This window comes from Phalangium opilio, unplaced genomic scaffold (genome assembly GCF_054372755.1).
Source record: "Phalangium opilio isolate 3A_F unplaced genomic scaffold, DU_Popi_V2 ptg000013l_1, whole genome shotgun sequence".
Taxonomy (NCBI): domain Eukaryota; kingdom Metazoa; phylum Arthropoda; class Arachnida; order Opiliones; family Phalangiidae; genus Phalangium; species Phalangium opilio.
Window position 1 is genome coordinate 8,296,253 of NW_028324148.1, and position 16,870 is coordinate 8,313,122.

At 36.9% G+C, this 16,870-nt stretch overlaps 2 protein-coding genes across 2 annotated transcripts; one reads left to right on the top strand and one right to left on the bottom strand.

The window, feature by feature from the left end:
• The first annotated feature begins 2,854 nt into the window (after positions 1-2,854).
• LOC149708801 (carbonic anhydrase 4-like) lies at positions 2,855-3,596 on the top strand. Its single transcript, XM_089863865.1, has 3 exons — positions 2,855-2,887; positions 3,175-3,420; positions 3,489-3,596. Exons 1-3 carry the CDS (start codon positions 2,855-2,857, stop codon positions 3,594-3,596), a joined length of 387 nt encoding a protein of 128 aa, XP_089719991.1.
• Positions 3,597-10,022: 6,426 nt separating this feature from the next.
• LOC149708802 (uncharacterized) lies at positions 10,023-11,567 on the bottom strand. Its single transcript, XM_089863866.1, has 3 exons — positions 11,210-11,567; positions 11,004-11,158; positions 10,023-10,934 (listed from the first exon to the last, which is right to left on the bottom strand). The coding sequence occupies exons 1-3, from the start codon at positions 11,565-11,567 to the stop codon at positions 10,023-10,025; spliced, it is 1,425 nt and encodes a 474-aa protein (XP_089719992.1).
• Between the last annotated feature and the right edge of the window lie 5,303 nt (positions 11,568-16,870).

Here is a 16,870-nt window from a genome sequence, read left to right on the forward strand (position 1 = left end):
TTATAGTGACCCTGAACAAACTTAATCTAACCTGACCAAGTCTCTGGTTTGATAAATAAAAATAAATTTCCATAAATTTCGCTTTTTTCAAATCCCTGCAGCTCTGTTTAGGTAAAAAAGCACCAGATATCGATTGGTGGCACTGATTTTTTTTATTTGAGTACGAGAAGTTATAATTTAATACGTCCTATAATATTTAAAGAAATCTATGATATTTGTGACGCATTTTATAGACGTACGCGATTGGCCAAAATTATACAAGGAATACTGCGATGGTACTTCGCAATCACCCATTAATCTTGATGACCGCTGGATCAGAAATAAGTATATGACGACACTGGACCTGAGTGATTACGTTCAACAACCAATATCGACACTAACACTAACTAACAATGGACATACCGGTAAGTTTCTGTCCACAGAGGTAATATAGTAAGAAGAATAGAAGCTTGAACTTGACAATTGCCCCTGATTTTTCGGTTTTTACTAAATGATGTTTCTAAAAATAATTTTTTTTATTTCGTGCTTTCTTTAAGACATATTGAGTTGATAACACCAGAAGTAAGATGAGACTAGAAGTAAAGAGCTCAAGCATTGGTAGTAGATCCTGGCACTAGTGAACAAATTTGAGGATTTTATGCCACTTCCATCGCGACTACACTAGAGAGAAAAAAATTGGTCGAGTTCCAAAAAATTTCCTTGTCTCTTCCCCTCAACCTAAAAAAACACGGACGCGGGTGCTTGAATCTAGTTCGGCCGTCTACCGCCACGAGCGTCTCACGTTTTGGAGGAAAAACTCAGAAACCGCTACCAGAGGGCCAACCGTTGGTGTGTTATCAAGAATATTCACTTTCGACAAGTGAAGAATTTGGTTAGCTCAGTACTTTTAGTCTCATCTTACTTCTGATAACACTAACGTAAGACCTGGATGGACCATTCTTATACACATCTTAGGATTGTTCTGTACATGTACCTATTGGCACTACCTTAGATGGGAGTTTAAGGATTTTTAGCATCATTGTGGTGGTCCCAGAAAACTCCGTGTCAAATATGAAATTTCTATCTCACATTGAAGAAAAAACACAATATATCTATATCTATATAAATCAAAGTCCTGACTGACTGACTGACTGACTGAATGACAGACTGACTGATAATCAACGCCCAGCCCAAACCGCTTGCCCTAGAAGGCTGAAAATTTGCAGGAACGTTACTCATAAGTAGTAGGCGCGTACTAAGAAAGATTTTTTCAATCCGCCGCCATCTTAAAAAATGGCGCCCAGAAATGTAAAAAATATTCTCTATGCAATTAAGTACACGCGTTTCAACCGATTTCACAAATATTTAGTACACTGGTTTGCTTTAACCTATAGACGGGCTGAATGGTCTTTCGGGTTCGATTTTTCGCTATCTTTTAAAATGGCGCCCAGAAATGTAAGAAAATATTCTCTATGCAATAAAGTCCGCGCGTTTTAAACGATTTCACAAATATTTAGTACAATGGTTTCCTTTAACCTATAGACAGGCTGAATGGTATTTTGGGTTCAATTTGTTGCCATCTTTTTAAATGGCGGCCAAAAACTTAAAAACCCATCTTTATGGAATAATGTCCGCGTGAAAAGTAATAAAAAATATCCCGACGGGCTGACGGACTGTGCCGAGTGCCTTCGCTCCTAGGGTGCTACAAAAATATTAGTCATCAGAAAAATCTACACATTCTTTATATCATTTTAGACGGAAGTTCTTATTACACGCGAGCGACGCCGCGGGTAACGGCTAGTATATATATATACATTGTGTGTTTTTCTTATATATGTATATATAAAGTGGGGTGGCGTAGCGGTTAGCGCTTTCGCCTCGCAGCAAGAGGATCCCGGGTTCGATCCCGGACTGTGGCACCGGGTGAAAATCTGGGAAGAAATCCTTCTGCGTAGAGTTTGCAAGTTCTCTCCCCGCTTGTTATAAGGAGTTTTCCTCCGCGGTCTAACCCGTTTTCTCCTTTCCATCAAAACTTGCAGAGGTTAACGGTAATAGTTAGTGTAGGGCGCTGTAGGTTAGCTGTGGCATAGGGGCTAGCCACCACCCCTCTATGCATTGTAAAGGGACCCACCTGTAAATAAGTCGCGAGTTGACTTAGTGTGGATATCCCTTAGATTATTATTATTATTATTATTATTATTATTATTATTATTATTATTATTATATATACATACCTGTTCCACAGTTCAGGCATCATTCCAAGAGTCAATTGTAGTTACGGGTGGACCCGCCGGATGGAATAAGTTCAAGTTGGAACAGTTTCACTTTCACTTTGGAAAAGGTTCCAACGATGGTTCTGAACACAAAATTAATGGACGACAATACGCTCTGGAGGTATGTACTAGGAGGAGACAAGAGTATGTTGGTGGGCCTATAACCATCTAAAAATGTACTTACAGATTCACTTCGTCCACGTTAATTTAAAATATCCGGACATGACAACCGCGCTTCAAAACAAAGATGGCTTTTTAGTAATTGGTGTGATAGCATTTGTAAGTAATTTTTAAGGCATCTCAAGTCCAAAAGGAAAATTGTCCCGCTTTCCCTCTAGATTGTCCCGAGGGGCTAGTCATTCGCCAAAATTTTGTGTGAATTCCGATGATTACTGAACGAATTCCTTGATTTCTCTGTGATTATGATTATTTTAGCTGATTTCCATAATCTTTAAACTTATTTCCCGTTATTGCCGCAGATTACTTGTGATTCCTGTTTGATTTCCAATGAATTCCCGTGATGTTTTAGTGAATTCCGTGATTACCACTGGATTTTTCGTGAATTTCGATGAATGCAGTGATTATTTCTATTTCAACTGATTATGATTATAATCTTGGATTACAAAAGATTACTAGTAAATCATGGGATTATTTCTGATTTTTCTCAAGATTTCATGTGATTATCGGAGATTTCTAATTTTGATTACTGATGATTGTCTAAGAATTCTAGAAAGTAATCGATTCCTGCGGTTTTGTACACCTGATTACTCAAACGACTAACCCCTCGGATTTCCTCTCCCCAGGATAAGGGAAAAACGTGAATCACGTGTCACCTCTCATTCCTGCCTCATTTTCTATTATTTATCTTTGTCTTTGATATGAACCAAACTTAAATTTGTGTTTAATAAATGACAATTATTAGATTGACGACTGGCGCTCCTGGTTTCGCTCTAGTCCTCTATCTTTCCTGACGAACAATCTCATCTATGTTCAAAATTCCGGACAAACAACTTCCATTAAAGGACCAATTTACCTGTCGAGATTGCTACCAAAAATCCACACTGGTTTTGATTATTACACATATTCAGGATCGCTAACGACCCCAAATTGTAACGAAGCGGTCATCTGGGTAATCAATAATCAGCCTTTGAGAATAACTAGTCAAGAGGTGAATTCCATGCTCTAAAAAATCCGAAAATGTTGTTTAAAAAATTTAATTATTTTTATTCTTTTTAGTTTAAGCAATTTTTACTACTGAAAAATGAAGAAGGTGATCCGATGTCAGGAAATGTTAGACCAATTCAAAATCTAAATTACAGACCGGTTTACTACGTCCCTGCTTGATTAACAAGTTAATTAATAATAAAATATATTAATTCATTTTAAAAATACTTGAATTTCTTGAAATCATACCGAATAAACTTATAAATATTCGTTACCATAATGTATATCACTTACATTTACAATCATGTGAAAATATCTAATATCAATGCCTGTTTTAAAGCACGAGTACCCTTTAGCTGGGTTATTTTTGATTTATTTCAAGCCATTTTTACAATGGCTTGACATTATCTTCGTGGATTTACTACGTCAAAGTTTAATCGTGATTTATTATATCATTAAATATTGTTTGTGGCACATTTTTCAATAAATTGGGTGAAATCTATTTGTCAGGAATCCCTAGACGCTTAATTTCCGAAAAAGGAAAGCTTTTATCCTAAAAAGACGCAACACGTCACGTGCAGTGTACCCTGGAGATGTTTTATGGGCATTCCCAAAATATCTCTAATTAAAGTAGCGTGCCCCTTTTAAAGGGGAAGTCTAGCGATTTGAAGTGCGCAGATAAGCCACTAGAGGCAGCACTTTACATTTTGTTTTGCCTAATCGAAAATATAGATGGCTCTGAAAATCGTCTCTTAAGAAGGGGGAGGTGAACGGTAGACTGTCAGGTGCGAAAAATATCATGCCTAGATAAACTTCATGGGGACAGTCTAAGCTGCTAATGCAGGCGAAACTATTTCTATGGAACTAAAATAAGAAAGGCTATAACTGTCGAACCCTTCCTAGTAAAAGCGGGGAAAGTTAATCTCTAACTGGACAAAGAAAATGGGGGTGGGGGTTTGAGAGATTTTTGGTATCTATCAATCCATATATGAATAGCTACAAAATTCGCCCACCTTCGAGAAAGGACACTCAACGTAAAAGCTCTATAAACACGAGAATAGTCTATTCAAAAAAGAAAAAAATCTTCCCCCATTCAATAGAAGGACGGTGTAGAGAAAGATAATATGACGGTAAAATTTAGGGAGCATGGGGTTATACAAGGGCGTGGACGAATGATTGATAGGAAGGCCTAGAGCTCGCCCAGGGTTGAGATAAGGTTTATATCAAGAGCCAACTCATACATAGTGGTGCCATCTTTCGAAAACCTGAAAAGCTGGCTTCGGATTACAAAATTCGCATTTAATTTAAATCTATTCAAGGTAGAGTCACCAAAGCAAATCATTCGCTACAAAGCCTCGGTACGGACCGCTGAAAATTGGAATTTTGCAATTCGAGTGTTTAGAACTGGAGATCCAGTTCAGGGAGTTCTCTATTTTAAATTAAAGAATAGTAATTATACTTAAAAAATTTCTCAAAACTATATCAATCGCTACAATAGACATTATATTTATTTTTTAAAAAAACCGCGATGTTCTATCTTTTTTAGTCATCTTGTATTTAGTTCAAGAAAATTTGCCTTACAAAACACTAGACTTCCCCCTTAACTAACAACTTTATACAAAAGAGGAAAGTTTCCTGTACTCCAGTCTGCAGTATGTCCATTGGTTTAAAGCCAACAGAGACCAAGGCTTAGATTGCGGTATTTCATATATCCCTACCTTTAACTGTATTACTTTTAGGCAGGAAACAAATTGTTTATTGTTTGAAAAGGTTCCAGCCTCACATTTTAAATTTATTAGAAACATTCTGTACCTGAGAAAGTTTAATAAACAAAGTGTACCTGAGAAACTTTAATCCTATGAAAAACATTAACATGTACAAAAATGGGCCAAGCCTCGCCTCGTGACCTCTCCGCCGTAAAACGTTCTGAGATCCCATGTAGAGCCAAGTCTGCCTTTTGTTCTCATTCAATCGCCAATTGAACAATTATGTTATAAATTAAGTCCTTTTCCTAATTAATAACCAATATTCTTTGACTCTATCATTATTATACATCTTTGTTCGTATCAAAAATATCGTGACTTGGCAATCGCAGGTAAGTAATATTAAAAGGAAGTCGAGGGGATATTCACTAAATCGTTGCCTATTTTAAAATAATCGAAGGGGATGACCTGCTCTTGCCAAGTCACGATATTTTTGATACGAACAAAGATGTATAATAATGATAGAGTCAAAGAATATTGGTTTTTAATTAGGAAAAGGACTTAATTTATAACATAATTGTTCAATTGGCGATTGAATGAGAACAAAAGGCAGACTTGGCTCTACATGGGATCTCAGAACGTTTTACGGCGGAGAGGTCACGAGGCGAGGCTTGGCCCATTTTTGTACATGTTAATGTTTTTCATAGGATCTCACTTCTTTTTGTTAGAGCTCGGCATTTTCGATCAATTATCCACAAGTTGGTGGATAACCGATTATTTATAAACAAATTTGTGGATTATAATACGATTTAACATGTAAGTTCTGTGGATAATTTTCGGGTATGGATAAAGATAAAATAAAGTGGATAATTGATCGAAAATGCCGAGCTCTACTTTTTGTAGACCCTCGGTAGTTACATTAAAACAAGACCCTCTCGTGGTACTTCGTTTGCCAATATAATCGCTAACGTTTGTCCTTATTTACGCTGAATTACCCCTTTCGACCCGCAGAGAATATGTAATAAAGATTGTTACGCGATATCCTAATATAAGAAAGTAGCATCAGTTACAACTTTCGGTTAACTTTGGACCATTACGTCCTTTCATCAAGAACACACACTATTTCTGTTGAAAAGACGGCAGCGCCATCTAGTTTTAAAATTAAGAACTTAAGAACAATTTTATAAAAATTTCGGGATGTTTTAATTTTTCTGTGCTTTATAAAATAAATTAAAACTAAATCCTGAATTTTAAGTTTCTATCTACCCTAGAAGTACCTTAGAATTTTGATGATCGGTGAGTGAGTGAGTGAGTGACAAAATAAGGTAAATTTCACCTTCGATATATCGAAAAGTATATAGGGTAGGAACTTGAAATTTGGAAACTATAGCTAGGATTGACAGTCCTCGCGGCAAGCAAAATTTCAGACTTTTACCTGTACCCATCACGAAGTTACAGTGGGCTTAAAAGTGCCACGAGTTGCTTCGAGAAAAGGATGTCAGTGCTCGACTTGGCTGGGAGCACTGCCGTGCTCCCAGATTAACAAAGTGTACCTGAGAAACTTTAATTAACATAGTAGTGTTAGAGTTAGACTTAACGTTTGCTGGTGGTCTATTTTATGGCACAGTAGGTGGAAGTAGGGCTCGGCATTATCTATCCATTATCCACGATATTTTATCTTTATCCATACTCGAAAATTATCCACAGAACTTATGTGTTAAATCGCCACAAATATGTTTATAAATAATAGGTTATCCACCAATTTGTGGATAATGGATAGATAATTCCGAGCTCTAGGTGGAAGTTACACGCCAGTTTCGAACTGTTCGGAATTAATTTCGCAAATTATTCGCTAGACATTTTTTGGTTATAAAAGAAAATGGGGCGATATTTTGGGCGCAAAAGATGTTATGGTGGGAAAACTTTTCGATTACGAGCGATTCGCGTGCAAATTCCCGCCAAAAACAGAAGAAAATTGCGCCCTAAAATAATTTGAGCTTAAAGAAAGCGCGCGCGATATTGGCGGAATGCCTTAATTGATGCATTGGCGTGGGAACACGTGCTGCAAGAAAAAGCCTGAAAATAATTGTCAGAAACGATTCAAATTGATACAAATTTATTAATGAAACATTTTTCATAAATAATTTTCGTTTGTTAATAATATTGATTTCAAGTTTAGCAAAAAAAAAGTACAAAAGTAAATATGAACTAGATATAGACGCGTATGGTTTCGATTTAGGGCTGTGCGAATAGTACTTTTTAAGGTATTCGTCGAATACCAAATAGCAGTGTTTTTGGGAGCCATCTCTCGGCTCGGAATAGGAAAATGACCAAATAATTTGACCAAATAGTGTGAAGTTCAAAAATTCGACCAAATTTTAATTTCTATAAAACTATTCTACCAAATTTCAAATTTATAAATAATGGGACACGGAAAGGTACTTTTGAACAGCTGAAAACTTATTTTTCAAGGAATCAAAGGTTTTATTTTAATCAAAATTAGGTTAGTTGTCAATATATTCCTACTCGTTTTGCAATGTAGGACCTCTTCCATGATACTATATTTTTTAATAGGTATACTGTAGTGACATATTATTAGGAAGTTCAATATAGTTAGCTCCGCAGCGAGAAGTTGATAATAACCATTACCCTTTAAAACCTTTAATGGTTTATCCTTGTCTATGAATTAATAAAGGCTGAGTGGCTGATTCCAGCTATAGCCTCCTAGATCACGCGACTCGGTGAACGCGTGTAATACTTAACAGTAGCCACGTCAGAATTTTAAGGCTGTGTCTGCCGAATCGCGTCATCTATGAGGCCACGGTCCAGCGGACACTATCACAGCGCCCATGGGGATAGGAGCAAAACATTTATGTTCCTATCTCTATGACAGCGCCCTCAAATTCACAAAATCAACAGAAAAATTCAAAAGCTGGTTGCGAATACCAAATAATTTGGTCAATAGACTGTTAAAAACATTCACTTTCAAATTGTTTTATCCGTTATAGAATAGTCGGTTTTTCGAAGCTCATTATTTGGTATTCTAGAATTTTGAAAACCATTATTCGATTCGTCGGTGCGAATAGTAAACGTCAATTTTGACCAAATTATTTGGTCCGACCAAATAGTAACGAATAGTCTGCACGGCCCTATTTCGATTGTGTATTAATTGTTTAAAGAAAACCGTAAAAGAAAATTTTCACACAACAGTTTCACGTAAACCATATTTGAACGGGAAAATTTAATCAAAGTAGAATTTAATTTCAATTAGCCTCGACTATACTAAGATTAATTAATTTTCTATAATAAAATTAATAACAAGTCATCAAAATTTGCATTCGTGATTTTACCAGGTTAATTTAAAAGGATAGTCTAGCATTTTAACAGGCGCACATAAACAAACGAAAACAGTAAAAACTTTAAAAGAGAAGTTCAGGTAAAGCCTAGTTTTCTCTGGCCCAAAACGCAGGAAAAAACGCGTTCCGTGCCCTTTTTTCAGAGGTAACTTTCCGCAAAATTTCGCGTTTTCTGGGTGGCAAGCACTGAATTGGTTTTCTATTTTTCGGCAAAATTTTACGGAAAGGAATGCGGTGGCCAATAGGAATCAACGAATGCGTGACGTCATAGGCTTGGTTTTGGTCAGCTCTCGAGGTTTTTTTCGACGCCATTTTTTTTAATTGAAGGCGTTTGTTTTGTCGAGTTAAATTTATAAAAATGTGTAGTTAACGAATTGTTAAAGACGTTTGGCTTAACCGTTATTTATATGATAAAAATTAACATTTTTAAAAAGACAATAAATTCTAAGACAATCGATAGTGCTATTGGTGCATTTTCAACATTACTGGTAAGCCTTGGCCTCCACAAACTCGCACAAATATTGCAAGTTTTAGTGAAAACGTTTTTCCGCCGTTTTTTTTAAGAAATTTTCCGCAAAATTTTGCGTAATTTTTTTTTACTGTTCCGTGAAATTTTCGGCAGTGAAAACGAGGCTTAACACAACTGATTCCACCGTAAAGAACGGCCTTTTTTAAATATAAAAGGAATTAAATATTGAAATAAAAGTAAATGATCTCTTATTACAAAAAAATGGTCTTAAAAACGAAGACTACTGCGCCGCCATTGCAGTAGTGGCGTGTGCTATATCGAACCACTTACCCTTACCTCTCTCAGCCTGTGAGAATTCAACCAATCTAGTAGGGGTAAGGGGTTTGGGCTAGCGGACGCCACTAAACCATTAGCGGATGGCGCAGTAGTCCTTGATAGTTTTTAAGACTAATTAATTGCTAATTATCATATTGTAATAAGAGATAATTCATTTTATTGATCAATTTTAATATTTAATTCCTTTTTTATTAGAAAATGCAGCTGTCGGTTTTAGGTAAAATCAGTTACGTTACCAGAACGTATCCTTTAACAAGGTCTCGCTTAAATCTTGAAGGAACATTGCAGTATTGAAACTCGATCCCTTCACTAAGATAATCGCTTCGAATCTCGCTTAAGAGTATACTAAAGGGAAGGCTTTCACGGCGGTAGTGTCTCGTGTAATTTAATATTTTAGTACCCGACAAACATTTTTCCGCTAAGTTTTAACACCCGGATACCCGATAACAGAATTCGGGTTCCCGCCTCTACACCCGTTAAGCAAATTTATGAGTACCAGAATTCAGTTCAAAATCCAAAATCACTATACCCGCACAGCTTTAGAAAGTTTATATTTGAAAGTAACTGAAGTTCTATTGAAATTTTCATCACAGTCATATTGCTCCTCCTGGCTAGGGCTTGTTGGGGTCTGCGAGCACCTAGTGCCTAGTGGCCCCGAGGGTGTTAATCGGGCACTGCTTCCATTTTTAGAATAATCAATATCAGGTCGTAGAGAAGGTTTGTGGGCCCCGGGAAAATTGACCTAATTGCGGGCTCTCCTCAAGACACTCCTAAACGCGTTCCGCGCCCGGGAAAAAAGACCAAATTCCCCCCTCTCCCGACTCAACAATTCCACTACATCAAAATCTTTACGTCGATGAGCTATCTTTAATGGCGTTTTTCCTTTTTTGCTTTCGCTCTCTATAGACTGCGGAAGCATTGCAATTACCCCTTGCGGCTGGGCGTCTTCTCCCCCCCCCTTCTCCCCGTCAGAATATTCCGTAAATAGATTGGTCAGCTCTTTGTCGAGCGTCTGCTTGGGCAGGGTTCCGCCAACGAGTTGGTTGATACTGTTCCGATCCAGAATTCGTAACTCTGAGAAAATCCAACTGCGTCCGCAAACGTTTGGACAGTGTTCCTTGGCGACTAGTAGCTCCAAGGTTTCAGAACGGTTTTGGTAAGTAACTAGCACCTGTGCCGCGTCCAGATCTCCAATTGGATGTCCGGTAAATGATTCCAATACCGGGTCTACAGGACGTAGAGCGCTGAGACTACTGCCAGATAAAGCGTTCCAAGTCTTACGTGAGATGATCGTGTATGCAGCGCCGGTATCCAATTCTAGTTCGACTGGTTTGCCATTAACCAGAAATGGAAGTATTACAGGCGTCGGTGCCGGTGGCAGCGATCGCAGATGAAACATGGTATATTCCGGATTAGAGTTGCATGCGGCTGTTGCTCCTACCGTGTTAACTTTTCCCCTCGCCTTGAATGTTTGGTTACTCTTGGCTGGCTTTTGTTCGGCAAGACATTTCTTTGCGAGGTGCCCAACTTTCTGGCATTTTCCGCAAACGGCGGATATAAAGGGACAGTTGGGTGGTGGGTGATCAAATCTTCCACAACGGGAGCATTCGCTGTGATTCTTGGGTGTAGAATGAGAGTTGTTCTGTGGCTTTGCCTTGTGTTTGAATTTGCGGTAGTATCTTTTTCCAGCGGTAGGTTGTTGTGCTATGGTAGTTTTGTTAACCTGTGGGATAGCGTTACTTGCAGGAGCTCCAGTCACTTTTACCTCTTGAGTATAACGTGAGGCTGACTCCATAACTTGAGCTATCGCTACAACCTTATCGAATGTCGGAGATTCTTCTTCAAATAGCCGTTGTTGTATCATCTCATCACGGACTCCTAAGACGAACTGGTCACGAAGTTCCCGATCCAAAGCTGTCTAGAAGTTACTTGTTCCAGCCAGTCGCCGTAACGTAGCGACGTACGTAGGAATAGGTTCCGCGGGTGATCGCATACAGCTACGAAACTTGAAACTCTCCAAAATTTCCGATGGTTTTGGGCAGAAATGTGCCTTCAATGCGTCGACTAATATTGTGAAGGTTTTACTTGCATCATCCGGAGAATTCGGGGCCAGCAAGTCGTGCAACAGATTGAATATTTTCGGACCCACCGTCGTTAAAAAGATAGATTTCTTTTTACCTTCGTCGGTAATATCGTTAGCGGCAAAATAGTGTTTCAGTCTAGAGGAGTACCTCTCAAATGTTTCTATCGATTCGTCAAAAGGAGCAATAGTCCCGTGGGACGGCATTTTGCACCGAAATTCTGATCGCGGGCGTACCCGTCGACAAACGAAACAAAGAAAAACGACAAGGTCGAGGCCTAACCGAAAAGTCCGAAAGAAACACGGGGAACCGAAACAACATAAGACAACCCGCGGGAGCACGAGAAGATCCGTCGCCAATTTCTGTTGTATCTTTCATTAACGACGCAAGATTAATAACAACGGAAAGACTTTATTAAACCCGTATAACTTTAACCCGTACATACGTAGTTAGCTTACTTATTTTTCTGCCTACCGATCCTAGTCTCATAGCTTCTGGCTATAAGTTATTCTATACCAAATTATTACACTAGCGCCATCTAATGTCAAGTCCACAACACATATACATGGATATTTTCTGAATGGCGACTGAAGGCGTAACTTCGGATTCAAACCTTTATATTAATTATGTATGCCTTATATCATAATTGTATTGCCATTAAATGATGTAACGTATGTTAGCGTACATAACTGTCAAAGAAAATAATTAATATTAATTTTATGTAATTAAATATTTAAGAAAAACCACTAGCTAGGAAACTTGAGATTGAAATTAGAATCTCGGGTAGAAAACCACTACCCTATTCTACCCTACCGCACCTATTCTTTATGTTTATATATAATATTACAATAGAGATTTCTCCTACGCTGCCATTACTAGTGCTAATGGTGAAGTAAACAGTCAGTGTTAGAGAATTTGAGCTAGAAGTATTATATCAACAGTATTTTACTTTGGCAGTGTTAGTTATAATCAGCACGCCGGAGCTAAAAAATCCCTCTAAAGGAATCTGTTAAGTCCTTTTCTACGTCCAGGGTACGATAACATATCACCAGAAGCGCTGAAACTCTAAAAGGTTTCATTATATACCTTATATTTCCAAAATACCTTTTTCGAAATCATTTAATACCCGCACTGTGAGACAACTCATAGAATACGTTCATGGGTACTAAAAGGGTCGCGAAGGTATTTTGTAGTACCTTCAAAATACCTTTATTTTTAACAGTGAAGGTTGGGGGAAAAATGTTTGAATTACTGGCGCCATAAGAAGAAAAATGCGGTGGACGCCATGTTTGATTCATTGACGCCATATTTATTGGTGCCATCTGGCACGATGCTGGCACTGACTGACGCCAGTGTCCCAGAAGCAACACTTTCTATCTACTAATAATCTAAAAAATACTTACGGCGCTAAAAAACACACTTCGCCTGTCCCGTTGAACCACGCAAAACTGATCAAACCGTTCAAATCGGACGCTCGACGAGACAACCGCTAAATTCACCACAGAGAGACGAAATTTCCCGCAAAAAAATGCCCACACACATATAAGACGGGAATTAAAAAAATCCCGCCAAATTGAGAAAGAAAATTAATTTCACCGAGAGCGGCAGCAAATGGACTTTGAAGTTTATCTTCAAGATATTCTTTATTCTTTAAGTGCACTAAACGCCAACTGACTTTGTTGTGCAATTAAGCGTAACTTGTCATTGAAGGAAAAAGGAGGTTTACTTGGGTGGTGACGGAAGAGGTGTATGGGGTCAAGTCACCACTTGGACGGACAGACGGCACTGCCACCGCATGTCATATTCCCTCCAAACTTTGTCACGCAGAAGCTTGGCTTACAGGAGCGCGTAACACTCCCGACAAGTTCAAGATAATTAAGTTAACACGTGGCTTTGTGGTGCCAAACGAGCGCCCGGGGTTAAAGTTCACTACAGAGAGATAGCGCCCTGATTTTTTAGAATGGTTAAAAAATAATTGGGTGTGATTAAGATGAGTCTTTGGAAATCCCTCGTTGTTATTTGGAATAGGGGGGAGGAATTTGGTGAACGAACAATAATGCCAAATATTGGTTTTTTTTTTTCAAGGTTACCAGGGAAAAATCCCGTAAAGGGCGCAACGCGTCATGTGCTGCAAGAAAAAGCGTGAAAATAAATGTCAGAAACGATTCAAATTGATATAAATTTATTAATGAAACATTTTGCGTAATTAATTTTCGTTCGTTAATATTGATTACAAAAAATAGTGCAAAAGTAAATATGAACTAGATATAAAGACGCGTACAGTTTCGATTTGTATTAATTGTTTAAAGAAAACCCTAAAAGAAAATATCCCACTCAACAGTTTCACGTAAACCATATTTGAAAGCGAGAATTTAATTTCAATTAACATTGACTGTATTAAGATTAATTATTTTTAATATAATAAAATTAATATCAAGAAATTTAAATTTATATTTGTGATTCTATCATTAGTTAAAAAAGTTTGTTTAAAAATTGAAATATTTAAAGCCCATATTATAATAAAAATAAAGCATTGTATATAATAAAAAAAGATAGTACCAATTTAAAACCAAAATTAACTTTCGTATTCCATTTTTCCAATTTTAGAATTTAATAGCAAAAAGAATAGTACATAAATAAAAAAAGTCGATATTCGTGTTTTAAACATTCAAAATATCTAGAAACAATTGAGAACTTTCGTCGGCAAATTTGTTTAAAAAAACCCAATAAAATAAAAGTATTTCTTTTAAAGTGAAATATTTTTTGAAAAAAGTACGATCTTAACTTAACCTAATCTAAACCTAACCCGAGACTCACGCGCTTTCATTATTTAATTGTTAATGAAGACTTGGGATTTCCAAACGGCTTAGTTCCAAAGGTTTTGATAATTTCTTTTTACTAACCAAAACATTTTCAGTCAAACAAATTTCATTGCTTCTGACTAATTTAATTTGAAGGTGCTGAACTTGAATATCGACTTAATTTTTAAATTTAAATAAGTGCCCTTTCGCTTAAGACCGAACCGCCATTTTAATTGCGCGTTTTTATTTTAAAATTGGCGCGCATTTAGCCGCTCATAAAAAACACGAACCAGTGAAAACTTTAACGGGAATTTCAGACAACATGACAGATTATACCTTAAAAACACGGCTGCTTTTTGCTTTGCGCCATCTATCGGATGGTGCAAAGGTTTAGTCCGACTATTTGATTACGGCTGGGCGCGCCTTTTCCCCCCATTTTCCCCTTTTTTCCCGTGCGGAATTACGGAAATTTTTAAAAAGTACTCATCATCACACTTAGGTGGCTCTGCAATGTGGAAGAATTTTATTTATTTATGAAATTATTTTCCTCCTCGACCGGGTTTCAATCCCGCACCATCGCACAGAGCTTTCACTCCACGGATTGACGCCTTTACGCTCTCGGCCGTCTAGTCTTATTAACGATATTGAGTTATGTTGCTTAAACCTAGCATCTCTCTCACGTCGGCGGCCGGCGCCTTCCTCTCACGTCTTGCTAAGTTGGGGCAGGGAGGAGGGAAATTTGTTCGAGGCGGCGAGTCTCGCATTTCCATGGTAGCGCGCCTATACAACTATACATGCCGAGAATTGAAATCTCTTGGCGGGAAATTCGCGAATGGTAGATAAGCAGTTTAAAACGGGTAGCGCTACAATTATAAAACACGTCGCGTTTTTAGCATTAGAAGGTTTACAAAATTATTTTAGGAATTGTACTCGTCGGAAAGTCTGAAATATAATAAAAACTAAACACATTTTTAAAGTAAGAGATATTTGATTTGTAAACCAAAAGAAATTAATACCGTAGTCTCTGGAGAGTGTATCAGGGAGCAAGTTTATGATATTACCATCTCTGTAAGTGTTCGAAATAAATAAATATATATTTATATTGTAAGTTAATTAAATTAACTTGCAAGTGCTTCTAGACAGACACATTTTTGAGGTTAACTATACCTGTACATTTAATTTGGGAATTTAGGTTTTGGGATTAGATAAGCTAAAGTCTAAAAACTTTCTCTTTAAGCTTCACAATATTGGACAAACAAAAATGATAATTTGATGTTTAATTTTAAGTATTGGCATTCGCAATAAAATCTTTCTATTAACGTTTGATTACTCAAATAAGCCAAATAAAAAATTTTACGAAGCACAAGCACTTTCTAAGGTTCTTTTCACTTTTCAGTAACAAATTTTGACAAAGAAAAATTATCATTTCAAGTTTAAATTTGCCTAAAAACGATAATGATAATTTATTTAATTAACTCTTAATTGGGTTCTTTTCAGTTACATATTTGCCAAAGACAAAATATCGTTTCAAGTTTAAATTTACCTATAAACGTTAATGATAATTTATTTAATAAACTCTTAATTTTAACTAATAAGAGAAATCAATTACTAATCATCACTAACTTTAAGAAAAAAAGTTCAATATTATTTTCATAAACGTAATCAAAATAAGCATTGTTAACATGATAATTAAAAACCTAATACTACAACTTCACATTATGTAATGAGTTCATAAATGTACTCGTTTCTCTCACCAGAAGGAAAACAATTATCTAGACATCAAGAAACAATATCAATATCATCATCCCATTCGTAAACGCAACAGTTATGAACCAAATTTCAAAATTTGCACAAACTAACTTCGAACTCACTTCCTTGCATTTTGCAGACGCTTTTCTATGCCTACGCAGCCTACCGGCGTTTCCCTATTGTAGCGTCATCTACGTACACAACTATTTTAGCAACAATTTGGAAGAAATAATTATTCATTGTTAACTATCTATTAAATTTGTTTTTTAATTGTAAATTTTATGTATGAGCAAAACAGTTTAAAATTACTTTGGCATATGTATTAAAATTAGGCCGACATGATGGCGCTAAATAGAGCCTAGATCTGACTTGGATAACCAGCCTTCATTCCAACTCTCAGAGTATTCCACCCCCATTTTTCCTTATAACTACTCCCCTAGTTCAAAGAATTCGATTTACATGTATAAGCGCGACTTTTGAAGAAAATTCGAAGAAAGTTTTATGGGAGGAGGAAGGTTTTTTGCCAGATCCTTCCTTTGTCCTATTGATCCAAATGACCTTAAATTGTAGTGAGACGTGTGTTTTATTATACTAAGAAAGATTAAAGCCTTTTTGTGTAAAAATTATTTTCCAAGGCCAAACTGATGATATCTTCGGATCTACTGATCCAAATGACCTGAAATTTTACCCTGAGGCGTGTTACAATCTATTATATTATATTAAATAGGATAAATATTCAGTATTTAATCCACAATTCAGTACTTACAACCATTTTCCAAGAAAAAAACCCATCCCCATCCTTGTCAAAAACAGGCCTTTTAGAGAGTAATAGATTATAAAACCAAGACCTCTTGAACCAATATTCTTAGATTTGTAAACGTGCAGAGGGGCAGGTCTCGCGAAACCTAATCAGTTGAATAACACATATAATGAGAACGTTCTGCGTTCGTTACCAAATG

Excerpts from the sequence above, each read along its gene's own strand:
- LOC149708802 (XM_089863866.1), bottom strand. The coding sequence starts at position 11,567 with ATGCCGTCCCACGGGACTATTGCTCCTTTTGACGAATCGATAGAAACA. Across the intron at positions 11,159-11,209 it reads ACGGCGACTGGCTGGAACAA|GAGTCCGTGATGAGATGATA; the intron begins GTAACTTCTAGA and ends AGTTCGTCTTAG. Across the intron at positions 10,935-11,003 it reads CAAGTAACGCTATCCCACAG|GCAAAGCCACAGAACAACTC; the intron begins GTTAACAAAACT and ends TTCAAACACAAG.
- LOC149708801 (XM_089863865.1), top strand. The coding sequence starts at position 2,855 with ATGATTATAATCTTGGATTACAAAAGATTACTA. Across the intron at positions 2,888-3,174 it reads TGGATTACAAAAGATTACTA|ATTGACGACTGGCGCTCCTG; the intron begins GTAAATCATGGG and ends GACAATTATTAG. Across the intron at positions 3,421-3,488 it reads TGAGAATAACTAGTCAAGAG|TTTAAGCAATTTTTACTACT; the intron begins GTGAATTCCATG and ends TATTCTTTTTAG.